The 24887-nt window shown below is 46.7% G+C and overlaps 1 protein-coding gene across 1 annotated transcript in view; it reads left to right on the forward strand.

Annotated features, from left to right (window-relative positions):
- The window catches only part of LOC144771499 (KRR1 small subunit processome component homolog), a 156093-nt gene that overhangs the window by 87084 nt on the left and 44122 nt on the right, over nucleotides 1–24887 (forward strand). Inside the window, exons 8-9 of the mRNA XM_078655918.1 lie at nucleotides 9704–9781; nucleotides 9884–9977. Coding sequence (XP_078512044.1) covers nucleotides 9704–9781; nucleotides 9884–9977 — 172 coding nt within the window. The remainder of the gene's footprint in view (nucleotides 1–9703; nucleotides 9782–9883; nucleotides 9978–24887) is intronic.

Raw genomic sequence — 24887 nt, forward strand, 5'->3', positions numbered from 1 at the left:
CCAAAATCACGGGATGATAAGTACTTGTCGGGACATGACCCCCACCCCTCCAATCGGCAGCTCCGAAAGCTGCACCGCGTCCTCTGCCCCAAGCTGCACCGCGTCCTCTGCTCCAACACCGCCTTGACAGCACTCCATCCTGACCCCCAAATCAGCCGGCCTCCCCCAAACGGCATCCAAAGGTGAAAGGTCCCACCCGACCTGCCAGGGCTGCAATCCCCGAACTACCCGACGGTCTCTAACCCAAAACCCCCCTGTACTTGCCAGAATCACCGGGGACACCCGCAATCGCACACACCTGAGGGCATCAAGCCAAACCTCACTTTGCTCCCGCTTCCAACTCCAAGTGAAAATCGAGCGCAGCCAAGCCACTAACCTGTGTGCCCAGTAGCCAATCAATGCCCATAATCATACATTACGCAAATCGCCCTCGCATACAGCAAGTAAAGCGAGCCGCCCCTCTCTCCTATGCATTGTCCTGTGCGGTGACTCTGTAACAGGCGCGACCCCAACACCTCCCACAGGGGACTCATTACCGACACACACCGGAGGGCACAAAATCAATTCCAAACTCCGCTGTGCTCCCACTCCAGAGCAAATCCAGCACAGCCAAGCCACTCACCAGTGTGCACAGTACCCGATCACCTTAATAGTACATCAATGCAAATCACCGCCGCCCTCGAATACAGCAATTAAAGCGAGCCGCCCCTCTCTCTAAAACATTGTCCCGTGCTGTGACTCTCTAACAGGCGTGGCCCCAACACCCCCCACATGGGACTCATTACCGGCCATGTTAATCCATAACCTTTTAATCCATGCGCGGGCCCAAAACACACCAAAAGGGACTCCTTACCAGGCGATGTTAACCCATAACCTTTTTAATCCACGCTCACGCCTCGAGCCCCCATTTACCAACCGACTACAAACTTTGCCATCTGACTCACAATGTTTAAAAGCTACACTAAGGCCCCCCCAACCTGACTCTGCTTCTTGCAACCCAATTATAAATGATCAAGAGGGAAAAAGTGCACTTGGCTAGACAACAAGACAGCAACTCTGCGTCTTCCTCCTGAATCTCCCCTCCCCCTGACAAAACACACAATCAATTCCCACAGTAATTAACCTATATTTTACCTCCAAGCAGGCTAGTTAAGGAAGTCGTACAGCTATTTATAACTGTTCTCAAATCAAGGGCAGACTGCCTAAATTCTAAAACATCCCAGCTGTACTCCTGTTTGAACTGGAGCCAATGGAATTTTTGAGCAGAGTCTTGGCACCGCGAAAGTAGCGCGAACCCACGTGACACTGCACGTGGCTGCAGACGCGCAAAGAATAGAGGCTCGTGGGGCTATGGGGACACATGTAATGTCGTCTCACTTAACTGCCAGGGCCAACACCGGGCCAGGGGCGCTCACTCAAAGAGAATCGCATGTGGCACAGTATACTGTAGCCAGGGCCAACACAAGACGGGGGCATCACACGTTCCCAACCAAAAGAAAACCACAAGAGCTAAGAGCACATTGGAGTCAGGGGCACAGGACGCCCCCCGCCGATCCAAACAAGCATTGGCATAGCCAATAGGTCTCGCCTTTGGGACCTTAAAAGTGTTTAGACATGCAGCAGCTCATGTTGTTGCATCAAGGATATTGTGCTGCATAACTAAATACTTAAAAAGTCCCAGAAGCGAGACCTATTGGCTATGCCAATGCTTGTTTTTTGGTTCATTGGATTTTTGTGTGTGATTTTTTTAAAATAATGACGCTCCCTCAGCTTAAGAAATAATTAATTGTAGATGAAACACTGTTTACCAAAGGAAACTTCTACATTATTAAAATGACTTTCAACTCGGATGCTTCCCATACATTCATGTTATTGCCTCACGTTAAATTTTCTCTGTGTTATGCCAGCTTTTCCGCCTTTGAGGCAGAAGTCTTAAGCAGGGCCACTGGAATTATGCGGCAGAGGAGAGTCACATTATGTGGCAGGGTTGAGTAAATTATGCAGCAAGAAACTGCAAATTATGTGGCGTAATGTGTCATATTTCGTGATAGTAATACTTCATTATTTTGTCATTTTTACACTTGTTAACACCGGGCTTTGGTTGCACCACCTTAGTACCAGTTTAACACCCAAATATAGCAATAAACAACAGAATGGTGGCCAATCAGCCTTTGCAAAGGGAACAGATGTCATGGAATTTTTAGTAACTTTTGAACCATTTGATCTAGGAACAATTATTTTTGTTAGAATCGGCAGCTTATGCAGCAGATGATAGATTATGTGGCAAATCTATCATTATGCAAAAAACTCTGCGACCACAAAATCACGTAATTCCAGTAGCCCTGGTCTCAAGGCAACTTCATTGTCTGCCTGACACAGGTTACAGATAAAGAAGCAGATGCCCTGTTGAATATGCTGCATGTTGCAAAGGTGTTGGTAGTATTTATTGGAATATCTGAAAATAAAATCAAAAGTTGGTATAAGCTTTCAACTTCTTGATTTTAAATTAATTCTATGACAATCAGTATTTTCTTATCATCTTTGACTTTTATTTTTAGTGGCCAAATATAGGAGTATTTACATTTTTAGATTAGACTAGAACAGCAGTCAAAATTTGTTTGCAAACATGCAACTAATTGCATTCATTTACTGCAGTTTCACAATGCGATATGTTGTTGACTTTTTGGGTGTTCCTACTTTGTATTGTTTGCACGCAGTGTTTGGTTTTTAGTAATTGTAGTGTTGTGTTCTTTATACTGCACAATATACATGCAATAAAACACAGTTGATCTCTCCAGACTGTTAAAACTGTGTTGCCTGGACATCGTTTAAGTTGAATACAAGCGTTCAGTTAGGTATTAAGCGCTTTTCATTTTCAGGCCTGAAAACATGTATTACCAAGATGCAATCGGCAAATCTATTTAAGCTGGGCCTCAGACAGCAACTTTCTCCCATATTTTCCATCACAAACTGGAACAGGCTCCCTGGCTGCTGGTGCTCACCCTTTTATCGTGATGCGTGCATTGCTAATGCCGTTGGCTTGCAAAGCTGTTTCTTGCTTGGTTCCAAGGGCAAGACCTCTGAACTCCTGGTCAGAGACCTGCTTTCTCCCCCTGCAGCTTCACTGTTGTGCCGCGGTACTTTGCAGGTAGGAGTTCGAGGCCATCCTCCACCCACAGGCTCCTGCCTGCACCTCATCCGTGGTGGTCCAGTGGGAGAGCTTGCTCTTCTGCTGGTCCGCTGCTCTCTGTCTTGTGTTGGTGCCTGTTTATCTGTTATTATGCCGTTTTCTGTCTCTTCTGTTATTGTGCCTGTGTTCTGTCTTATGTTAATGTTAATGAGACTTTTAAAGCACACGTATACCCTGGGGTGTCTTGGCACTGGATTAGAGTAGGACCTTACGACGAGGAAGGAAAACAAGGGACTAGTTTGAAAATAGCCAAGTTTTTAATTGTTTTATGAAGGAGGAGAGGGAGTTCAACTCTCTCATGGCAACAGGAAGAGTATTCCATAGTTTCGCTGCACAATAAATAGGCCGTGCTCCTACCTCCCCAGCTAGCAGTTCGGATCTTAGGAACCAGCATTAATCTGACATTTGTCGATCTTAACTGCCTGCCGGGGTGATACCATGAGAAGAGCTGTTTCAGAGGTACCTCTCCTGCCCCATTCAATGTTTTATAGGCAAGGCAGAGTGCCTTAAACTTAGAACGTTGCACCACAGCAAGCCAGTGGAGCTTCCGTATCTCTTCTTTAATTGATTGGTACTTGGGTATTTTCAGTAGGACCCTGGCTTCAGCGTGTTCTGTATCATCTGAAGTTTCTTTAGATGTTGTTTCTGTAACCCAATGTATAAACCGTTACAGTAGTCCAGCTTGGGCAGCACCAAGGTGGTCCCCACTGTTTTTCTAAGATCCTGGGGAATAAATGGTAAGACCTTTTTGAGTTTCTTCAGCAGATAGAAAGAGGCTGAAACTGTAGCATTAGTTTGATGTGCGTAGGTGAGACTGTTATCTATCAGAACTCCAAGGTTTTTTTGCCTTCTTCACTGGTTCATGAGTCTGTCCTAATTCGGCCAGCCACCATAGTCCATCCCATTTTGGCTGAAGATTACCGAAGGTAACCACTTCGGTTTTATCCTAATTAAGTTTTAAACAGTGTCTTCCCATCCAGAGGCTAATTTCCCTCATGCAGTGTCTATTTTGCTGTGCGGTATTCCTGCCCGTTCCCTTCCCGCAGCTGCTGCCCCCACTGCCCCTCCCTCCTGCCAGTTCCCACTCCCGCCTTCCAGCTGAGCTTCCTTCCCCTTCCCTATTTAATGGTGGCCGCTGCTAGGGTGTTTGAACAAGACCTCTGACCTCCTGGTCTGAGACCTGCTCTCCCCCTGCAGTTCCACTGTTGTGCCGCTGCCCTGTACAGGTAGGTGTTAGAGACCCTCCTTCACCCTCAGGCTCATGCCTGCACCTCAACCCTGGTGGTCCAGTGGGAGAGCCATGCTTTTCTGCTGGTCCACTGCTGTTGGTCTTGTGTTTGTGCCCGTTTTTTTCTGTTACTGTGCCATTTTTCTGTCTATTCTGTTGTGTACATTCTCTTATTGTCTCTTCACTTAGTGTCTCTTCTGTTATTGTGCCAGTTTCCTGTCTTATCTGTTTTGCTGCGCTGGGTCACTGCCCGTTCCTTTCCTGCTGCTGCTTCCCCCTCGGCCCCTGCCTGCTCCCGCCTCCCAGCTGCGCTTCCCTTCCCGCCACAGATGGCATCCTCACGCTCCTCGACCAAGGCCCCACCGTGACCCTCATCATTTTAGACCTCTCTGCAGCTTTCGACACAGTCTCCCATCGCACTCTCGCAGCCAGACTCCACAATGACGGCATACAGGGAACCGCCCTCGACTGGATCGGCTACTTCCTCGCCGGAAGAACCCAAAGGATCAGACTCCCGCCTTTCCTCTCCGAACCCACAGAGATCAACTGCGGAGTTCCCCAAGGATCGTCGCTCAGTCCCACACTCTTCAACATCTACATGGCCCCCCTCGCCGCCATCATCAGACAGCATGGACTCAGCATAGTATCCTACGCCCACACCCAGCTCATCCTCTCCCTCACGAAGAACCCCAAAGACACCAGACTGAGCTTCCAGGAAAGAATGAAAGACGTTGCAGCTTGGATGCGCAGCAGCTGTCTGAAGATCAACTTGAAGAAGCCGAAGTCCTCATCCTCGGACCCACCTCCTCAGCCTGGGAAAACAATTGGTGGCCTACCGCCCTCTGCAACCCCCCTCCCCACCCTCATGCACCACACCCGGAACCTCGGCCTCATATGCAACTCTCCACCTACGAGATCTCCACTGGCTCCCCATCGAGAGGAGAGTAACCTTCAAGCTACTCACCCACACCTACAAATCTCTCCACAACACCGGACACACGTACCTCAACGAAAGAGTCTCCTTCCATGTACCCAAAAGAAACCTCCGCTCTGCCGACCTCGCCCTAGCAGAAACCCTGAGCATCCACATAACCAGAGCGGATGGAAGAGCCTTCTCCTACGTCGCAGCCAAGGCCTGGAACGAACTCCAGGTCAACATCAGACGCTCCCCTACTCTGCACATCTTCAGCAAAATCCTCAACCTGACTTTTCGGCTAACTCGCAGCTGCACCTCCCGCGCCTTGAGACCCTCACGGGTGAGTAGCACGCTTCACAATTCTCTGATTAATTCCTATACCTAGTTGGTCACAAACTGGACTTGGCATTGTCTTGAAATTACCTTTGTGAGTGTCTGCTGTGTGTGCCCACTATTTTGAGACATTTCCCACTCTGAGTGATATTCAGAGGCAATAGACACTTGACCCCATTGAAACTCCTAGAGTTGTTTGCTGTGGAACCATTGCTTTGTAGAATATCTCTGAACATCAGGCGGAGGATCCTGTGTCATTTAGTTTGGTCTCCTTGTGATTTCAAATGTATTTTGATTGATTGTGGTTCTTATATTTGGTCTTGTTAGTAGATTAAGAAAGCTGCTCAGAGAAACACCTCAATTATTGAATCCAGACATATATTCATTAATCTCTTGGATATGCTATTTTTTTTTATTTGTGTAGTGCTGTTAACTACAGGAGTTAATGTTACCTCTTTGAATGCTATTTCAATATAAAATGTCAGTAAAATAATCATTATCGCACTTTTTAGTCTTGAAGGAAAAGTACTTAAGCATTATTGTATTATAAGGTAATTGCATTTACATAGCACTTACCACCCCTGATAAGGTATTAAAGCTCTTTATGGATGTAGCACGCCAATCTGTGACCCACAGTTAGTGGTTAACCCAGTGATTATTCATTATTGTCATAAGTTTGTTGGTAATCGGGTTAGTATTTTGCTCTGAAGAATTTACTCAAGTTTCTAGTGGTGGATTAAGTTAATAAGAGCGAAGTGTAATTATTAGAGTGAGTGCATTCAATTTTTTTTATTTATTAATGGGATAAGTAAATACGGTAGAGGTGGTTTGATTTTGTGATATTACAATGAGTGGTTATACAGAAGTAGATCAATTTGGTTTATGGGAGTGGGATGAGAAGGTAGTTATTGATTTCTAATTAGGAGTATAGTCGAGAATAATGCGGCAGGCATGTGGCAAAGTAGGGTACACTCAGTCACTAAGTCAGTCCAAGGGTGGGTTGTAAGGTGGAATATCATTCAAATAGAAAGGTAGGGGATAAAATGACCCCTAGCAATACATTGGATTAATTTCCTTTTTTGGAGTATTGAAATAGTGAGGTAGGATGCAATTTGGGGGAAGCATAAGGAGTAGAAATGAAAGTTGATTATCTGTGGGCAGGTCATATAGGTTGCCGCTTCTTAGCTTTTTCTGTTTCGCAGGAGATATTGACATAGTCTGTCTGTTTTTGTTTACATAGATATTAAACTTATTCGAATTTGTATGTTTTTTTATACATGGGCTACTGAGTTATGTGGCATGTCCTCATAGCAAGTCCTTTAGGTTTGTCTACTGAGGTTTTGCGGAGTGGACAATGCCCAAGGTTTGAATTCATCATTGATATTTGTTTGTTTGAGACCGATGCATTTTTGTGGTACGTTTCTAGGGTATTTGAAAGATGCATACTGTGCACAACATTGTGACTGATTTGCATATGGCCTTGTCTGAAATGGGGTGGCAGAGTGGGCTAAAGAACGGTGATGGATTAAACCCAGATATGTTGACTGGGTGTGAGTGTTTGATTGATTCAGATGCTCCGTCCATCACCACCCCCATTTGTACCGCTTTGTTCGCCATAAGTTGGCAGGGTATGCTCAGACGTGAGTCCCTTGCTCACTTTGCCACTGGATTCAAGCAAGCCGGGCTGAAGACGGCTGAAATGCCAGAAACCGGTCCTCGGAAGCTTGTTTCCGGTCCAGGGAAGGCATGGCTTGGCAGTTCGGGCTGTACTGTTCCCATGAGGCACAGGGTCAGACTGATTTGCATATGGCCATGTCTGAACTGGGGTGGCAGAGTGGGCTAAAGAACGGTGATGGATTAAACCCAGATCTGTTGACTGGGTGTGAGTGTTTGATTGATTGAGATGCTCCGTCCATCACCACCCCCTTTTGTACCGCTTTGTTCGCCAAAACATCTTCTGTTTCTTAAAGTTTAAGAAGTCTTATCTCGTGATTTACAATTCTAAGATCTGATCTCCAGTCTATTCTGGCACATTTTTACGTATAACCTCATGGTTTGGCCCGTTTTTTTTCCGATTGCATCAATCCTACATTTAGTTAATTCTGCCGTTCAAGGCATGGTCAGCTTACTTAACGTCCTTTCCATCTTCTGTTCCATGCATATGGACACCAGTATACTGGTGATTGGGAAGAAAGGTCTTCAACTGTGTGCATGCATTTATACATTGGCCTCAGTGCCACGTATTGCCAAGGTCTGAGACAAAAAAAACGTGTTCATGATATCAAAAATTGAATTTTTCTGCGCTGTAAAAGTGTTCATATTCTGCTTGTCCTAGATGCGGGTTAGGAATGGGTGGTTAAATCACCACATATGTTTACATTCCACCTTCATCTGTGAAGTATTTTGGTGGATTGAGTATTGTCTATTTTTTTTCTTTCTTCAAAACAGTTTATTATTTCCAATCTTATAGCTACTAATGTATTATGTTAGGGCTTGCAGATTCAGTATGGTTTTTCACACGGAACGTGATTATAGCCAAGCTCTTAATTTAAGAATGTGAGAATTAATAATCGAGTCATGCTCTTTTGATTTGGATATCAAAGTTCAATTCGGTATTAGCAATTGGTTCAGCATTACAGATTGAGGTGGATGGTTAGATTTAGATATCAGGAAAGTTTGTCCTGTGTGCATACCCATATTCAGAGCTCCTCGTTATTGATTATTGGGGTAAATAGTCTGATGAATTAATGGGCTTTTTGTTTATGAATCTACGAGTACCTTTTGTACCTTTCAGGTTAAACAGATAGCAGAATGAGTTAAATGTTTTTTATGACATTTCTTAACTTCAGTCAACTTAATCATGGGCATTGTGTTCAATGTACAGCTAATGCTGAACTCCCTTTTCCAGCCAGGGCTTCATTACACACAGGGGCCGCATTTTCTTTCATTACACCCGGTGCAATGAAGGGAAATGCGCCGCATTATGAGGAATGCGCTGCCACCAGGGCAGCTGTGAACTCGTGCTGCCATGGGGGCAGGCCATTCACATGAAATACAAGCGGCTGCTCCGTGTTTCACTGTGCAGGTGGCAACACACCTGCACTTTTAAAGGGGAATAGAGAACCCCTTGCAGGCGGGTGCAGTCAATGACTGGGCCCGCCTGCAAGGGGATGTCTGGGGTGGGGTCTACGGGGTCCCTCCCCCCCCCTCCTACTGAGGGCTTCTTTGCCTCTGCGCCCGCGTCTTTAAAATGGTGCGGGCACAGAGGCAAAGGAATTCCCTTACATGCAAATGAGGGAACATCCCCTGCAGATAGCACTCGTGCTTTATGTGCGCCAGAGCTAGCGCTATTACAGAAGGGGCGTCACAAGCATCTGCGGCCCCTTCTGTAATACTAAAGTGCCTCTGTGGTGCACAAGGCAGACGCATTCGCCCGTTGCGCCCCTGGGCACTTTATGTAATAAGTCCCCAGGAGTGCAGACAATTAATTTGAAGTATATACATAAGTTCTGCAGCACAAATCCTTTTTTCTTACATACATTTTATAACCTAAATAAGACAGTTGGAAAATGTATTTGTATCGGGTTGATTTTCTGTAACAATCTTTTCTTTCGTTTTTACATACTCTGCATACACTTTACAACTGTATTTATTGAATTGTCAATATACCATTTGTAATTTTTTATTTTTTTGGAGTCTTAACTACGCATCTGGTCGTGGTCCATAACAATGTAACGTCGATTGCAGGGAACCATTCAGCAGGATTGCATTTTTAGAAAACTTAATTTATCGATTACAATACTGCAATCTGTATGCTATCATTGAAAGGAACAGGGGTACACCCGAATGATTAGCACCCAAATCGGCCTTATTGCTAGCTGTTTTTTCTTTTACAGACGATGCCAATTTAATTATCATCTTGGTTGGTTTCTTAATCTTTGATTAGCCATATTCAAATACAAGACAGCTGTGGATTACGTTTGTTTTGCTTGTGAAAACATACCTATTACTCTGTTAATCAAGATTTTTTTGTTAGATGGATAAAGAATTGGCAAGCGGTGAATACTTCTTGAAAGAAAGCCAGAAGAGGAAAAAGAAGCTTGATGAGATAAAGGTAAGTTTGTTATTTTGATTTTGCCAATTGTTCCGACATCAGAAAACATATGTTTGTGTGTATTGTCCATGTAATTCTGCCTTATTTATTTGCATAAACTAGGCAAAGCAAGCAGAAGCAGTCAGTAGGAAACAAGAGCAGAGAAACAAAGCGTTTATACCACCAAAGGAGAAACCGGCGATGAAACCGAAAAAAGGTAATGGTTTATTGATGTATTGTTTAAGTCTTGATGTGCTTTTGTCCCACGTATGAAATGTGCTGCAGTTAAAAATCAACTGAAAGTAATACTGTGTTTTCATATCATATTTTTATTTAGCACAACACTGCAATTGTTTGTCTAAATTCCATTTACCTAGAGAGATAATTTCATAATGGAATAGACGTAGTAAATCATTTCTAATGGGGGATACTTGATGCGCCAATGGTAGGTGATTTGAAGTGAATTCTATCACAAGTAGTTTGCTCCATTCAAGCAACACCCTCTCTTTGAAGCTAGGTTTACTTTTCAAATGTTGCTAGCATCCTAGAGAAAAGTTTATTTTCCAACTTGAGCAGTTGGTCTTTCTTTTCACTTTCAACAAGATGGCTTGGATGGAGGTACATTCAGAGTATTTTGAAAAGCATGCCTGCCTGGAACCTGAGCCGATAGAACATTTTTAGGGACGTGCTAATAGCAGGGGTCTGATCACAAATAACTTTATAAATGCAAGGTTCTGGGTTGGCTCTCGCAGCTGGTTCAGACAGATGGGCTTCCTGTCATGGACTCTAGTGTGAGTGATATGTCTGATGCAGACAACCCCCTCGACCTTCTCACTCAGTGTCGGTCTTGCAGATTAATGTGCAATTCATAAGGGTGGCGAGCAGTGCTGATATGTGGCAATTTGTGTGCAACAAATATTTTATTGTTAGGTTTATCTTTTTAAAATTGTTAAATAAAGTGGATACAAAAGAAATGCCATAACATACAATAAATCCCAACTCTGAACAGAATTTAAAAACAAGTGTTAAAACATAAAGGGAAATTCTTGCCAGAGCCTTATTTACTTTCCACATTATTCATCCGTTTAGTCCTCTGTGGTAACATGGGCCTCCAGGAGGGTGTCATACATAAATACACTTTCTGCTTGAGGCAAGCTGAGTGAGTGCACGGTGGCCCTTACCCCAGCGCAATAAAAACATTTTTATTCTTTTATGCTTTCATGTAGAATGCAGGAGATCAAACAAAAGCCACTCTTAAAGTCTGCTCTGCAGCCGTACCCCAGGAAAAATATCCCTATGCCTGTGCTTTTACCGAGCAGCTGGGACTCAGGGATGCAGTAAACTATGGAGAGAGAGCTAGAAAACGCATACACTCAAATGGATTGTTAAATGAAAGAGAAAAAAGTAGTCCGCTGAATGTGAGCAGTGGAAGGATACAAGTCAGCCAGTCAATAGAATTGCAAAGAGGTTGTACTCCACGGGAGGGACAAACAAAAGCAAGTCATGGAATAAGAAGCAAGCACATAAATGAGAAGAAAGCCAACAAATGGTAAAAAGCAATGGACGGGCTGTGAGTGCACTGTAGGTTCACCATAAGTCTCTCACAACCATTCAGCTTATGCTGTCTGATAGGTGAAACCTAAAAAATAAACAGGGTTCCTAGTCTAAAGAGGCTTATTCTGACCGCAAATAGGAAGATCATCTTCCTGTCAATGGACCACTGTAATCAACTGAAACTTGAAAAAATGTGAAATTAATTTAGGTGTTATAAAGTCTAGGTTTTGCAGCCCTCAAAACCTCTCTGCTGCTTCTGCGTGTGGCCATCCTTACCTGTTGCCCCCAACTGTTTAGGCTCCCAATAAAGAAGGAGCCAGCCACAAAGGTTCAGCGGGTTTGACACACATTTACAAATACTCAGGGATGTGTTGGAGTTTTAGGTTTGAATTAAAGAACTAATCGTCTTTGAAGGAGGCACATAGCAATGTTGTGTCCTTTGCGCAGTTTCAGCATTCTATTTGAGTCCATACATTTACAACAAATCAATTCTCTCCTTATTCTTGCTGTTCTATTTACATCTCTCCTGCTCTGCTTCTAGCTTCTTGTGTCTTTCTGTCCTCCTCTCCTACACGGTTTCACTTTTATTTCATCTCCTCTATATGTACCGTATTCCCTTATTTCTTATCTCATAAGTACCTTTTTCACACATATCTATCTTTGCCTTTCTGTTCTTCTCTCATCTGCTTCTCTGCCTCAATCAACTTATTTTCTTATCTTCATCTTTCCTAGTCATCCTACACCTCTAGCATGCAAACCTACATGTTCGAGGCATGTGGGCTGCTAAATTCATATCTTAGCATTAGATCGCCGCCTAGTGTTGGGTCCGGATGATCGCACATTGTTGTCCTGGAAGAGTCTTCGAAGTATCCTGAGATAGGTGGCTCCTCCCCTGGACTACAGTGCGCATGGGCATCGGCTCCATCCCCAGATTGTTTTTTTCCGCCATTGGGTTCGGATGCGGTCTCGACGTCTCTCTGTCGGAACCGAGAAAAACTAACTTTTTACGGCCAAAAGGCCTTGTATTCTTTGCGTCGGTATTGTTTGCGCACGGTCTTGAGTTCTTCCGTCTCTTGGAGTCGGAATCAACGGAGTGCTTGCACTCTTCGGACATCGAGGCCTTCTCATCGCGACACGACGCAACTTTCCAGCATGGAGCGGAGTCCGTTTAAGTACTGTCCGCTCTGTGGGTCCAAATACCCGCATATCGACGTGCACCCGGTCTGTAACAAATGCCTTTCACCAGACCATAACGAATACAACTGCAGGGCCTGCGCAAAATTCAGGTCAAAGAAGACACTCAAGCTTCGGCGCGCGGTGCGCCTTGAGGCCAGACAAGCGGCCCCGGATCCAGAAAACATCTTCGGCGACCGAGAAGAGGAGGACCAGAGCCATCATCTTCAAATCTCCCCGCCCGAGACGGAGGTCGAGGCAGATCCGGAAGACGACGACGGAGTCGTGGATCAAGGCCTTGAATACGTCGACGAGGTAGGGGACGTCGAAGAGATTTATGGGGCCGCGGAAGATAGCTCAGGGGATGAGCTATGCCCCGAAGGTTACGAAAATCAAGATCGGGTCACGGGATCGCCTGTCGGCCTTACCCAAGACCCCGTACCGCAAGCCACGGCCCCGCCTTCAGGCCCGGCCACGGACATACTTGCTGCGCAGCCCGTATCGAAACCGAAACTGAAACCTACGGTATCGACTACACCTAAAATGGCCGACCCGAAAACGAAACCGAAACTTATCGATTCGAGCGACCCTAAGATGGCGGCCGTACCACCAAAAACGACTACACCCGCTGCTTCATCGACTCCGTCGACCTCCGGTCCACAAAAGTCGAAGAAATCTGTCGATTCCACAGGGTCGAAATCGGCGCCAGAGGAGGGATCCTCTAAGAAGGGTGGTCGGCACGGGTCAACCGCTGCGACGCCGTCAAAGCCCGCCAAAGCCAGCGACACGGCTCCGGTTCCGACTGGGATTCCGTTAGTCGGACGCGTGGTGGTGACGGAGCCGACAAAATCACACGGATCGAAGGCTGGCACATCTGCGCATCGGTCCAAGGACTCTGGGTCGGCGGCTGCGGCATCATCGTCCAAAACTCAGAAGGGCCGACAGGACGTCGGATCCGAGGGCAAGGTCAAGACCTCCTCGTCGGCGCCAAAGGCCACTGTAAGTGACGCGTCCCCCATCGCCTCTTCACTACAGAGAATCAGGGAGAAGGCCTCTGCTACGCCGGCTCCGATGCCATCGCCACAGAAGCCGATGGACATTCCGGTGAAGCCTGCGGGTAAACTTCTCTTCCTTCTGCCGCCAAAAGAGACGCCAAAGGCCTTTTCAACGAAATCGACGCCAAAGAAGTCGGATTCTTCAACGGCAGGGGCACTTTCAAGTCGGGTACTCGACTCTGAAGAGGATTCTGAGCGTTTTATCGACGCAGACACGGGCAAATTGACCCTTTACAAGAGGAGGATCACTTCACAGCCAGTGGACTCCTATGTCATCCCCCTAAAGAAAAAAAAGGCTTCCTCAAGACGCTTCAGGCCTCATGGAACCTATCCAGCCTCCTCCAAGAAGGAGCCCAACTCCTTCCCCAGAACACTCTGAGGGTGAGGGATATGTTGAAGATGACCAATACACTTTCCCCATCAATGAACTAGATGCACAGCCGGATTCATATGATGACATTGGTGACCAAGGCACCCAAGATGTGGGGCAAGACCCACAGCCTTTCACTGCACGTGCATCCCCAACAGAAGATTCTGCAGGTTTTCAGGCACTCATTGAAAGGGCAGCTGCTAATCATGATGTGGACATGCATGCTGACCCAGTAGAAGAAGACTTTCTATTTGACACTTTTTCAGTCTCTGAACGGACAGTAAAGACACTGCCTATGCTCAAAGGGGTCCTCAAACATGCTGCGGACATCTTTAAGGAACCTACCAGGGCGAGAGTGGTCAATCCACGTATCGAAAAGAAGTACAGACCAGCACCTGCAGACCCTGCATACATTCGGGGACAGTTGCCGCTTGACTCCCTGGTGGTCGCAAATGCCCGCAAAAGGGCCAACTCCCAAACAACGGGTGAAGCTCCTCCCCCGGATAAGGAGTCCAAGGTGCTAGAGGCAGGAGGCAAAAGGGTGGCTGCACAGGCTGCCAATTTTTGGCGTATTGCAAATACACAGGCACTCTTGGCACGTTATGATAGGGCTCATTACGACACCCTAGAGCGGGTTTTAGAACACCTGCCTTCGCAGTTTCAAGAGGGCACCAAACTGCTTATAGAAGAGGGAAAACTGATCTCCAACGCAGCCATAAAGTGTGCACTTGATGCCGCAGACACAGCAGCTAGGGCCATTAACACTAGCGTCATGCTGAGACGACAGGCGTGGCTCCGCATATCGGGGTTTAAACCTGACATTCAGACAACCATACTTAATCAGCCAGTCAATCCTGATAGACTGTTTGGTCCAGATGTGGACACCACCCTAGAAAAAATTAAGAAAGACACCGAAACTGCTAAGTCTATGGGGGCCCTACAATCACAACAGTTTCGTGGCAACAATTTTCGTCGCTCAGGTGCACGTGGAGTCACCAGAGGACAGATGGGTCAACAATCACAATTCTCTAGAGGTGGAGCACAATCCTCGTACCCCAAACAGAACAAGGGGGGTTACCGAGGAAACAGCACCAGAGGACGTGGCAGAGGGAACAACAACTCCCGCTCCTCTGCCCCAAGCAAACAGTGACTCTCTGTCACTGCCCCCCGACCACTTAACACCTGTCGGGGGGAGACTACAGCAGTTCCTGCCCGTCTGGAGAAACATCACCACAGACAGGTGGGTGCGACAACTTGTCCAGTACGGTTATTGTCTAGAGTTAAAATCCACTCCACCCAACATCCCACCAAGGCAACGGCCTATGTCCGCAGAGCACTTGCACTTATTGCAGCAGGAAGTAGTGGTGATGCTGCAAAAAGGCGCAATCGAGCTCGTGCCAGTAGAGGAGGAAGGCACAGGGGTATATTCCCTGTACTTCCTTATTCCGAAGAAGGACGGATCTCTCAGGCCCATTCTAGATCTACGTCCCCTCAACCTGTATATACTGTCAGAACATTTCCATATGCTCACACTGCAACAGATTCTTCCCTTGTTAAACCAAGGGGACTTCTTAGCAACCTTAGACCTCAAGGATGCTTATTTCCACATACCACTACACCCATCCCACAGAAAATACCTCAGGTTCACTATCCAAGGCAGGCATTATCAGTTCAAGGTCCTACCCTTCGGAGTGACCACAGCCCCAAGAGTGTTTACCAAGTGTCTGGCGACAGTAGCAGCGCACCTCAGGAGGCAGAACATCCATGTCTACCCCTACCTGGACGACTGGCTCGTTCAAGCCAAGTCGGAACAACAGTGCGCCGCGGACATGTCGACTACCATTCACCTCCTTCACGATCTAGGTTTCTCGTTGAACTACCCAAAGTCGCATCTTCAGCCGGCACATGTCCGGCAGTTTCTAGGTGCGACGATCAATACCCTGACGGCCATGGCTCAACCAAACCAAATCAGGATAAACAGCATGCAGTCTCTGATCCAGAAGTTCAGACCACAACACTCACTTCCAGCGAGAGTGTTCATGCAGTTGATAGGCATGATGGCCTCCTGCATCTTCATAGTCCCTCACGCACGGTTGCATATGCGCCCGCTCCAGGAGTGCTTAGCAAATCAGTGGACACAGGCTCAAGGACGATTAACAGACCTAGTGTTGGTTACCAGTCGGGCATACGACTCTCTGCATTGGTGGACTCCACACAACCTTTGCAAGGGCCGACTGTTCCAGGAGCCTGTGCCACAGATTACCCTGACAACGGACGCATCTCTCCAGGGATGGGGAGCTCATCTGCTCACTTACACAGTGCAGGGGCTATGGACGACGCAGCAACAGAAGATGCACATCAACTATCTAGAACTGATGGCAATCTTCATGGCGCTCAAGTCCTTCATTGTACATCTGTGCAACAAGGTAGTGTTAGTCCGGACGGACAACATGACCGCGATGTACTACATTCAAAAGCAGGGAGGCACCCACTCGCCACAGCTGTCTCATCTGGCTCAGGGCATGTGGCGGTGGGCCATTCAGAGGAACATCTTCCTCGTGGCAGAACACCTCCCGGGCAAGGACAATCAGATGGCGGATCTGCTCAGCAGATACAGCCATCAAATGCACGAGTGGGAGTTACACCCATCTGTACTCCACCCGTACTTCCAGCAGTGGGGTCATCCGGAGATAGACCTGTTTGCAACAAAAGAAAACGCAAAATGCCAACACTTTGCCGCCAGGTTCCCTCACCCACAGTCGCAGGGGAATGCGATATGGATGAACTGGTCAGGCAAATTTGCGTACGCTTTTCCGCCAGCCCCTCTGATACCGCTGGTGGCAAGAAAGCTAAGGCAGCACTCGAAGACTCTCATCCTGGTTGCTCCAACGTGGGCGCGCCAAGCATGGTACACCACGTTCCTCGAACTCTCAGTGGTGCCGCATCAAAGACTGCGCCTCACGCCCAGACTTTTAACGCAGAACCATGGAGACATTCAGCATCCAGATCCGCAACAGCTCAACCTGGCGATCTGGCTCCTGAAGTCCTAGAGTTTGGATACCTCCACCTACCTCCAGAATGCATGGACATCATCAAGGAGGCAAGGAAGCCTACTACCAGAGCATGCTATGCTGCAAAATGGAAGCGTTTTGTCATTTACTGTACAGCCAATGACATCAACCCGCTAGATGCATCTATCCCTAACATCATTTGCTATCTGCTACATCTTTACAAGTGCAATCTAGCGTTCACTTCTATTCGGATACATCTATCCGCCATCGCAGCTTATCTTCAGAATAGGCAGCATCTCTCTGTCTTCAGGGTGCCTGCCATTAAAGCTTTCCTTGAAGGTCTGAAACGAGTCATTCCCCCAAGAACACCGCCAGCTCCGGTGTGGAACCTCAATGTGGTCCTCACCAGACTGATGGGACCACCCTTTGAGCCACTGCACTCATGTGAACTCCAGTTCCTAACGTGGAAAGTAGCTTTCCTCATTGCTATTACGTCACTGAGGCGTGTTAGTGAGCTACAAGCGCTCACAATCCAAGAGCCATTCATTCAGATTCATCCAAATAGGGTAGTGCTACGTACTAACCCCAAATTCCTTCCGAAGGTGGTGTCACAGTTTCATCTCAACCAAACTATTGACTTACTGGCATTCTTCCAAAACCCACAAACGGTAGCGGAAAGAATGCTCCATACGTTAGACGTACGGAGGGCGTTTATGTACTACATAGACAGAACACAACACTTTAGGAAAACAAAACAACTTTTTGTTGCCTTCTCACCACAGCACAAAGGCAACCCTATTTCCAAAGCAGGAATAGCCAGGTGGATCGTTAAGTGCATCCAAATCTGTTATCAAAGGGCCAAGCGCACTTTAACGATACCCCCAAGGGCGCACTCCACACGCAAATTGGGGGCATCCATGGCTTTCCTGGGGAACATTCCTTTAGAAGACATTTGCAGAGCAGCCACGTGGGTTACCCCACATACCTTTACAAAACACTACTGTGTTGATGTGCATTCCAAGCAGCAAGCTGCTGTAGGACAGGCTGTTCTCAAGACACTTTTTCAGGTTTCTGCAGCTGGCACGGGCCACCGCCGCTGATGGAGGGACTGCTATGTATTCTATGCTAAGATATGAATTTAGCAGCCCACATGCCTCGAACTGAATATGCTACTTACCAGTATGCATCTGTTCTTGGCATGTAGGGCTGCTAACATTCATATCGCCCACCCTCCTCCCCGGTGCCTGTCGCAGCTGCAGATATACTATTGTATTCAATCATTAGCATGGACATCCTTTACACTTTTCACTCCATCTTCTGCCACAATGGCGAAAAACAATCTGGGGATGGAGCGGATGCCCATGCGCACTGTAGTCCAGGGGAGGAGCCACCTATCTCAGGATACTTCGAAGACTCTTCCAGGACAACAATGTGCGATCATCCGGACCCAACACTAGGCGGCGATCTAATGCTAAGATATGAATGTTAGCAGCCCTACATGCCAAGAACAGATGCATACTGGTAAGTAGCATATTCATTCCCATTTCTTTCTACCTCTCCCATTCATCCTCTCACCTGTATCTCTGCCAGTTTCATGCCTCCTCCAACAGTTTCCTTCGCAACTATCTGTCCCTTATACCCTAACATCTCACACACTCATCTCAGCCGCAATCTTTTATTCTATTTCTCCTGTCTTTCTTTTTCATCTCACTTTCCTAGTTTTCCCTCTCTTCCCCCTCTTATTCTTGTTTCACCCTCTTTTTCTCAGCCTCTCAACTGTCTTCCCAAGTATCCTTTCACTTTCAGATAGACCTTTCCTCACCTTCATCTTCGTTTTCCATTTAAGTTCATTTTGCCTAGTTTTTCTCATTTCATCTCCATCTACCATTCACACTCGTCCATCCCTCCCTACTTTCTTATGCCCAAGATCTTTAGAAACACAAGGTTCAAAATGCAACAGCTTGATTACCTGCATAAGGCCCATCTTACCCAAAAAACTATCCAAGATCTACTCTTCAGTGACATCGAGCTGTCCCAGGTTTCCTGAACAAGAAGCAGGCTTCTGTTGTATGTCATGGTCATGACTAGTGATTAGTAGATCATGAAAGTTTATAACACACACATTATTTTAAAGCTTGTTGAGTAAGACAGAACTTCTGAAGCATGTGCATTAGGGCTGATAACCTCCTTTTCCCTCTGAAAAAGAAGAAACTTTAAAATAAGTTCATAGACTTAGCAATGGTACTCGCTTAAAAGTCCATAGCAAGATCCTAGAAGTCAACTACTGACCTGGTATACAACCCATGAATAACAGAGTTCACAGGGCACTTCTTGCCCTGTTAGTTGGTATGCTTCTTACTTCCCACCCATCACAGTTTGTCTCCTAGGTCATCCTACTTTTTCTCCCTCTGATTGGTTCTTTCTCCCAAGACATGCCACCTCTCAACTGATACTTCAGTCCAGCCTCTTTCAAATAGGTTCCTACCTTGCCGTTGATATTCTCATCCTGCTTACTCTATCTGATACCCCCTCTCCTGCGTTCTCATAAACCTACATCGGCACAAAAGTTCTACTGATTTAATTTTTTGGCATAATCCAGACGAGGTAATCCTTGTCCTAGAATGGTAATTTCTTGTTTCTTTCTGGCTCTTTGTGGAAAGACTATCAACATTTCAATGTCTTTTTTTATTCTTTGTATTCTCAAAAACCAACAGAAACCAAACGGAAGTGTGCATAACAGACTACTGCTGTTGTTTTGTTTTCGGAGTATGAGTATGCTGTCCACCTAAAATGGCAGTAGCCTATTGCTCCTTTTGATTTAGTTATCTGACTCCTTATGATTCCAAACAATTTTTGCACATGTGCTCGGCAACTTGGAGCAGGTTGATTTTGACTAATTCAGCATTTAAACCTTTGGTCATAAAGAAAATGTGCTGGCAAAATAGCATTGCTAGTGGAAGTACGCATTCCATTATGGATGCCCTTCACCTACCACAGAAGAATTTGGATATCCCTCTTTTGGTTTTGTATAATTTGTTTTTTTGATTGACAACCAAAACATTTAAAATGGAGAACTAAACTTCTTTTGTAGTATCGTGTTAGTATGGTAAACCAGTATATTCTGCTCTGTAGCCATTATATCCAATAGGATCTTTGGAATCACATCACCATGCCTTATCTCAGTTTCTGATATCCATATCAGCAAAGAGAGGTTCACTGGGCAACCCATCTCCCTAGCAAATTATATTTTCCTGGATGTCGTAAAGGAAGTCCATACTTTCCAGGCTCTGTGGCCGAGAAGCTTCTCAGACAGTCATTGACTTCTGATTAGAGTCCAATGTCGGCAAGTGATAATGCATATAGGGGCTTGACTTTGTGGCTTACATGTCCATTCTGTCAGCAGGTAGTCAAATTGTTGCTTTTCAGATACACATGACTGTTCGTTAAATCATTTGTAGGTAAATCACTAGTGTGAATCGGGAATCACAAGTCTCTTCTCAGCAGTTCTAGAGCAGATTACCAGTTTGGTTATTCAGTACTACAAATTATGTTCTGGCTTTAGCTGATTTCAATCCTCCAGCTGCTTCCTGTTTTATAATCTTCCCACCTGGTGGAATGGATTGGAAAAGAGATTCAAGTCAATTACTCTTGCACGATGGTTTATTGGCGGAGGTAAGTATGCACCTACCACCAGTAACAAGGCTAGTCTGGGACATCTGGTTGTGCTTGACCGGGACAAAGTAAAAGTTTCAGGCTGACCTTGATGAAACCCTGTTCAGATACACTAAGCAGGAGGGCCCAGTAAAATGTTTACCTTCACACTTTTCTGGAGATTTTTCTTCCCAGGGCCCTTGCTGCTCATCACCAGGCCGGATTCAGTGTGGGTTCGCAGGTGCAACTTTTAGGGAGCTCCTGGCTAAATCCTGAAAATCGGACCTCAGCGGGATGACCTGGAATCCGGGCCAGATCGCGGTTAAAGATGGCCTTCTTGGCCCTCACAGTCAAGTCAGTCACCTTATGGAGCTTTTTTCTAAGTTTCCAAAACGTTTTCCAAATTCTGGGGGTCCTTCCAGAAGGTCTCCTTGTAGATTCCAAAGGTCCAAAATACAAATCCAGCGGTCTGGAATCTCGTGGATGGTCCTTTGCAGGCCTGGACTACACTTCCCACAGTGCACTTTGTCAACCCCTTAAAAGTCCCCTGGATGTCCTCCAGGAAGAGGACTAGGCTGGAGAAGGGTCATATAGTTCTGTTAACCTGTAGCTGCAGGGAGTCCACGCCTTACTCCTCCTTGAAGTAAGGCAAAGTCCTCGGAGCTGTAGTACCAGATAACGCAGCAGGTGCAGTCTTCACCGGGCAGGCCGTTGAGTGCAGATCAGGATTCCAGCAGGAACTCTTCTTGTAGTTTCAGGCAGCGGACCTGAGAGGCTATGCTCCTCTCACATATTTATTCTCAGCTTCTGGGCATCAAGGGGGTGGGGGGGGGGGGGTACCATTGATCAACAGGATGCATGGTGCCACCCAGGCCTGTGACCACTTCCTCCAAAGTGTGGCATCTTCTTGTCCCAGAAAGCACTAATCTTCCAAAATCCATGATGGCTTATATTTCAAGTAGTAAGAGCTAACTAAACCAACTCTCAGTGTGGCTCAGTTCCATAGCTCTCCTCCCCCTAACATCTGCAAATTCCTTCCTTAAGCAGGTTATCTGGCTGGAGCACAAAGGACTGGGAGTAGGTAGGCCTGGCATTCCCTTCCTGCCCTTTCCTCCATTGAAGCCTCATGCTTTACGACCCCTGTCTCCCTGCCCTGGCATTCCCGTGTAGCTGCAGAGCTCTCTCCAGCAGATAGCCTCTCCCCTGGATAGCCACTTAACACCTAATCAAGGTAGCCTTGCTAAGCCTGTTAGCACTGAGAAATCCAGGAATACTGCAGGAAGGCTGCATTTTGGCTGACAGACAAAGTGTTATAACTTATTTTCCTTCCCCAAGGTTCATAAAACCTATTTTATAAGGACCCTGCTCATAATTACAGGACCCCACCCCTGGGACACATATGGGAGACCTGGGCATTGCCTACTATGTAAAAATTATGTAGATTAATACTAGTTCCAGCACCAAAGTCGGCTTTGCAGGGATTTCATACACTGGGTAAAAATAAAATGGGCAGTTTTCTAGCACCAGGGCTTATAAAACGTCATGTTCGAGGCATATGAGCTGCAGATTACACACTGTGCATAGATGGCCACCTAGTGTTGGGCCCGGATGTTTGCAGTTTGTTTTTGTTGTAGAAAGGTCTTTGGAAGTCACGGGATAGGTGACTCCTTCTTTGGATCATACTGCGCATGGGCATCAGCTCCATCCCCAGATTTTTTTCCCGTCACCGGGCTTGGATGTGTTTCCAGCGCTCCGTGTTGGAACCGATTTGATTTCCTTTGGCGCGCAATCCTCACCAGCTTCCAGAAATTTCGAACGATTTTCCAGTCGACGCTACTCTCAACATCGAACATTTCGATTCCGGTTGTCGACGACGGCCTTCGGTCCTAACTAGGCCTCGACTCCAGCTCATGGGAGGGACGCCATTTAAAAAGTGTCCTCAATGTGGGTCGATGTTTCCCCACACCGACCTTCATGAAGTGTGTAACCTTTGCCTCACCCCGGAGCACGAGGCCAGAGACTGTTCCGCTTGGGCCTCTTTCCGCTCCAAGAAGACGATCCGGGACCGAAGAGCTAGGAGAACAATGACTCGATCTTCAGCTCCGAAGAGAGCGTCAAAGTCCCAGAATAACATGCGTCGACAGCAACTCCGAGGCAGAAGATTCCGAAGTCGAGGACATCACTCCAGCACAGCGGGTCATACGTAAGACCGTCGACCCAGACCCTTCCTCGACACATCCAAAGAAGGCTCTGGTCACAACCTCGCCCTCGGGCTCGGATGCACACCGACACACTGCTTCTACTGCCCCACCTTTGGGCCTGGGTAAGAAGCAAGCTAAGCCTTCTGGCGACTCTGGCTCGAGTGGGCCTCCCCACGGCGCCGGTGCACATCTACCGGCACTGAAAAAGACAACATCACCTGCCACGCCAACATCCAAACCATCGGCGCCGAAGCATACCGCTATTCCTTTGGCACCGAAACCCAGGTCAGAACCAAGCAAACACGCTTCGGATTCAAAAAGACCACCGGAACCGAAAAAACCATCAGATCCGAAAAATGCACCGGAACCGAAAAAATCATCGGAGCCGAAAAAAACATCGGAGCCGAAAAAGACTCCTGCTTCTTCTGTTAAAGACATTGCCAAAAAAACAAAATAAGCCACTTTGGTGCCGAAACCTCCCTCCGCACCAAAAGATCGGCCTTCCGCAGAGGACTTATTTCAACCAGACCCTGCACAAAAGACTCTGGTTAAAGATCCAATCACTGGTCAACTAACTCTAGCTTCAAAAAAACTAAACGACCCACTGGATACACCGGCACCGGCTCCTCATCCAAAAAAGGACATGGCTACCTCTCCTCTAAGAGTTCCTTCCCCTTCTCCACCTATGCCATCACCACCTGTTCCCCTACCACAACATTCCCCTACATCCTCTTATCATACCAGATGATGACACAGGGATGATAGCTCTGACGATATAGGGGGTAATGCAGATGATCCATCTATTCCTCCAGGCTCACCTGACCCGTGGGATGATTAGAACACCCCACACGTCCCAAATGTCCCTCAGGACGACATATACCCCTCTAGGCCTTCCCCACCAGAAGACACTATGGGTTTCAATCGGTTGATACACAGAGCTGTGCAGTATCATGGGGTAGACATGCATACAGACCCTGTAGATGAAGACTTCCTAATGGATACCTTTGACAATGCACAAAGGTCGTCATCCATTTTACCCATGCTTAAAGGAGTGATTAAGCATGCTCCTGAAGTCTTCAAAGACCCAGTTAGAACTCGGGTCATTAACCCACGAATCGAGAAGAAATATAAAGCTGCCCCTTCAGACCCAGGATATATTAAAGGCCCAGTACCACTAGACTCGCTTGTGGTTTCCAATGCACGCAAAAGAGCAAATTCACAAACATCAGGAGAAGCTCCCCCACCAGATAAAGAGTCTAAGCTTCTTGATGCATCAGGGAAAAGAACTGCGTCTCAAGCAGCAAACATGTGGCGTATTGCCAATACACAAGCATTATTGGCAAGATATGACAGGGCACATTATGATGAATTAGAATCATTAATGCAGCACCTCCCTAATAAGTACAAAGATAGAGCAAATGAGCTTATCCAAGAAGGGAAAAATATTACAAACACCTCCATTCATTGTGCACTTGATGCAGCAGACACTGCCTCCAGAGCAGTTATCTCCAGTGTTTTGTTGCGTAGACTTGCCTGGATGCGCATATACGGGTTCAAACCTGAAGTCCAAAGTGCTATACTTAATCAACCCTTCGATGAGCAACACTTATTCAGACCCAATGTAGATGTATCCCTTGAAAAAATGAAAAAGGATACAGATACAGCCAAATCTATGGGAGCCCTGCAGTCGCAGGCTCCCAGGCGTTCATTTCGCCGCTCATCTTACAGAGGCGCCACCAGGGGATACTCTTCAGACACACCTTCTACCTCGTACAAAGCCCCCACTCAATCCACCTATAGTAGGGGCTACCAAAGGGGTAGCTACAGAGGTAACAACAATAAGGGCAGGGGTAAAAACAACAACTCCCGCTTTGCCTCTACCCCTGCCCAATGACTCCCCTCCCCTTCCCCGCCCCATTCCACTCCTGTCGGGGGAAGATTACAACAATACCTACCCTCCTGGGAAAACATCACATCAGACAGGTGGGTGCTTCAAATAATTCAGTCAGGTTACTGTCTAGAACTAACATCCAACCCCCCAAACATACCACCCAGGCAGCGTCCGATGTCGCAGGAACATTTAACACTGCTCAGACGGGAAGTGATATCCCT

Source organism: Lissotriton helveticus, chromosome 1_1 (assembly GCF_964261635.1).
Source record: "Lissotriton helveticus chromosome 1_1, aLisHel1.1, whole genome shotgun sequence".
Classification (NCBI taxonomy): Eukaryota; Metazoa; Chordata; class Amphibia; order Caudata; family Salamandridae; genus Lissotriton; species Lissotriton helveticus.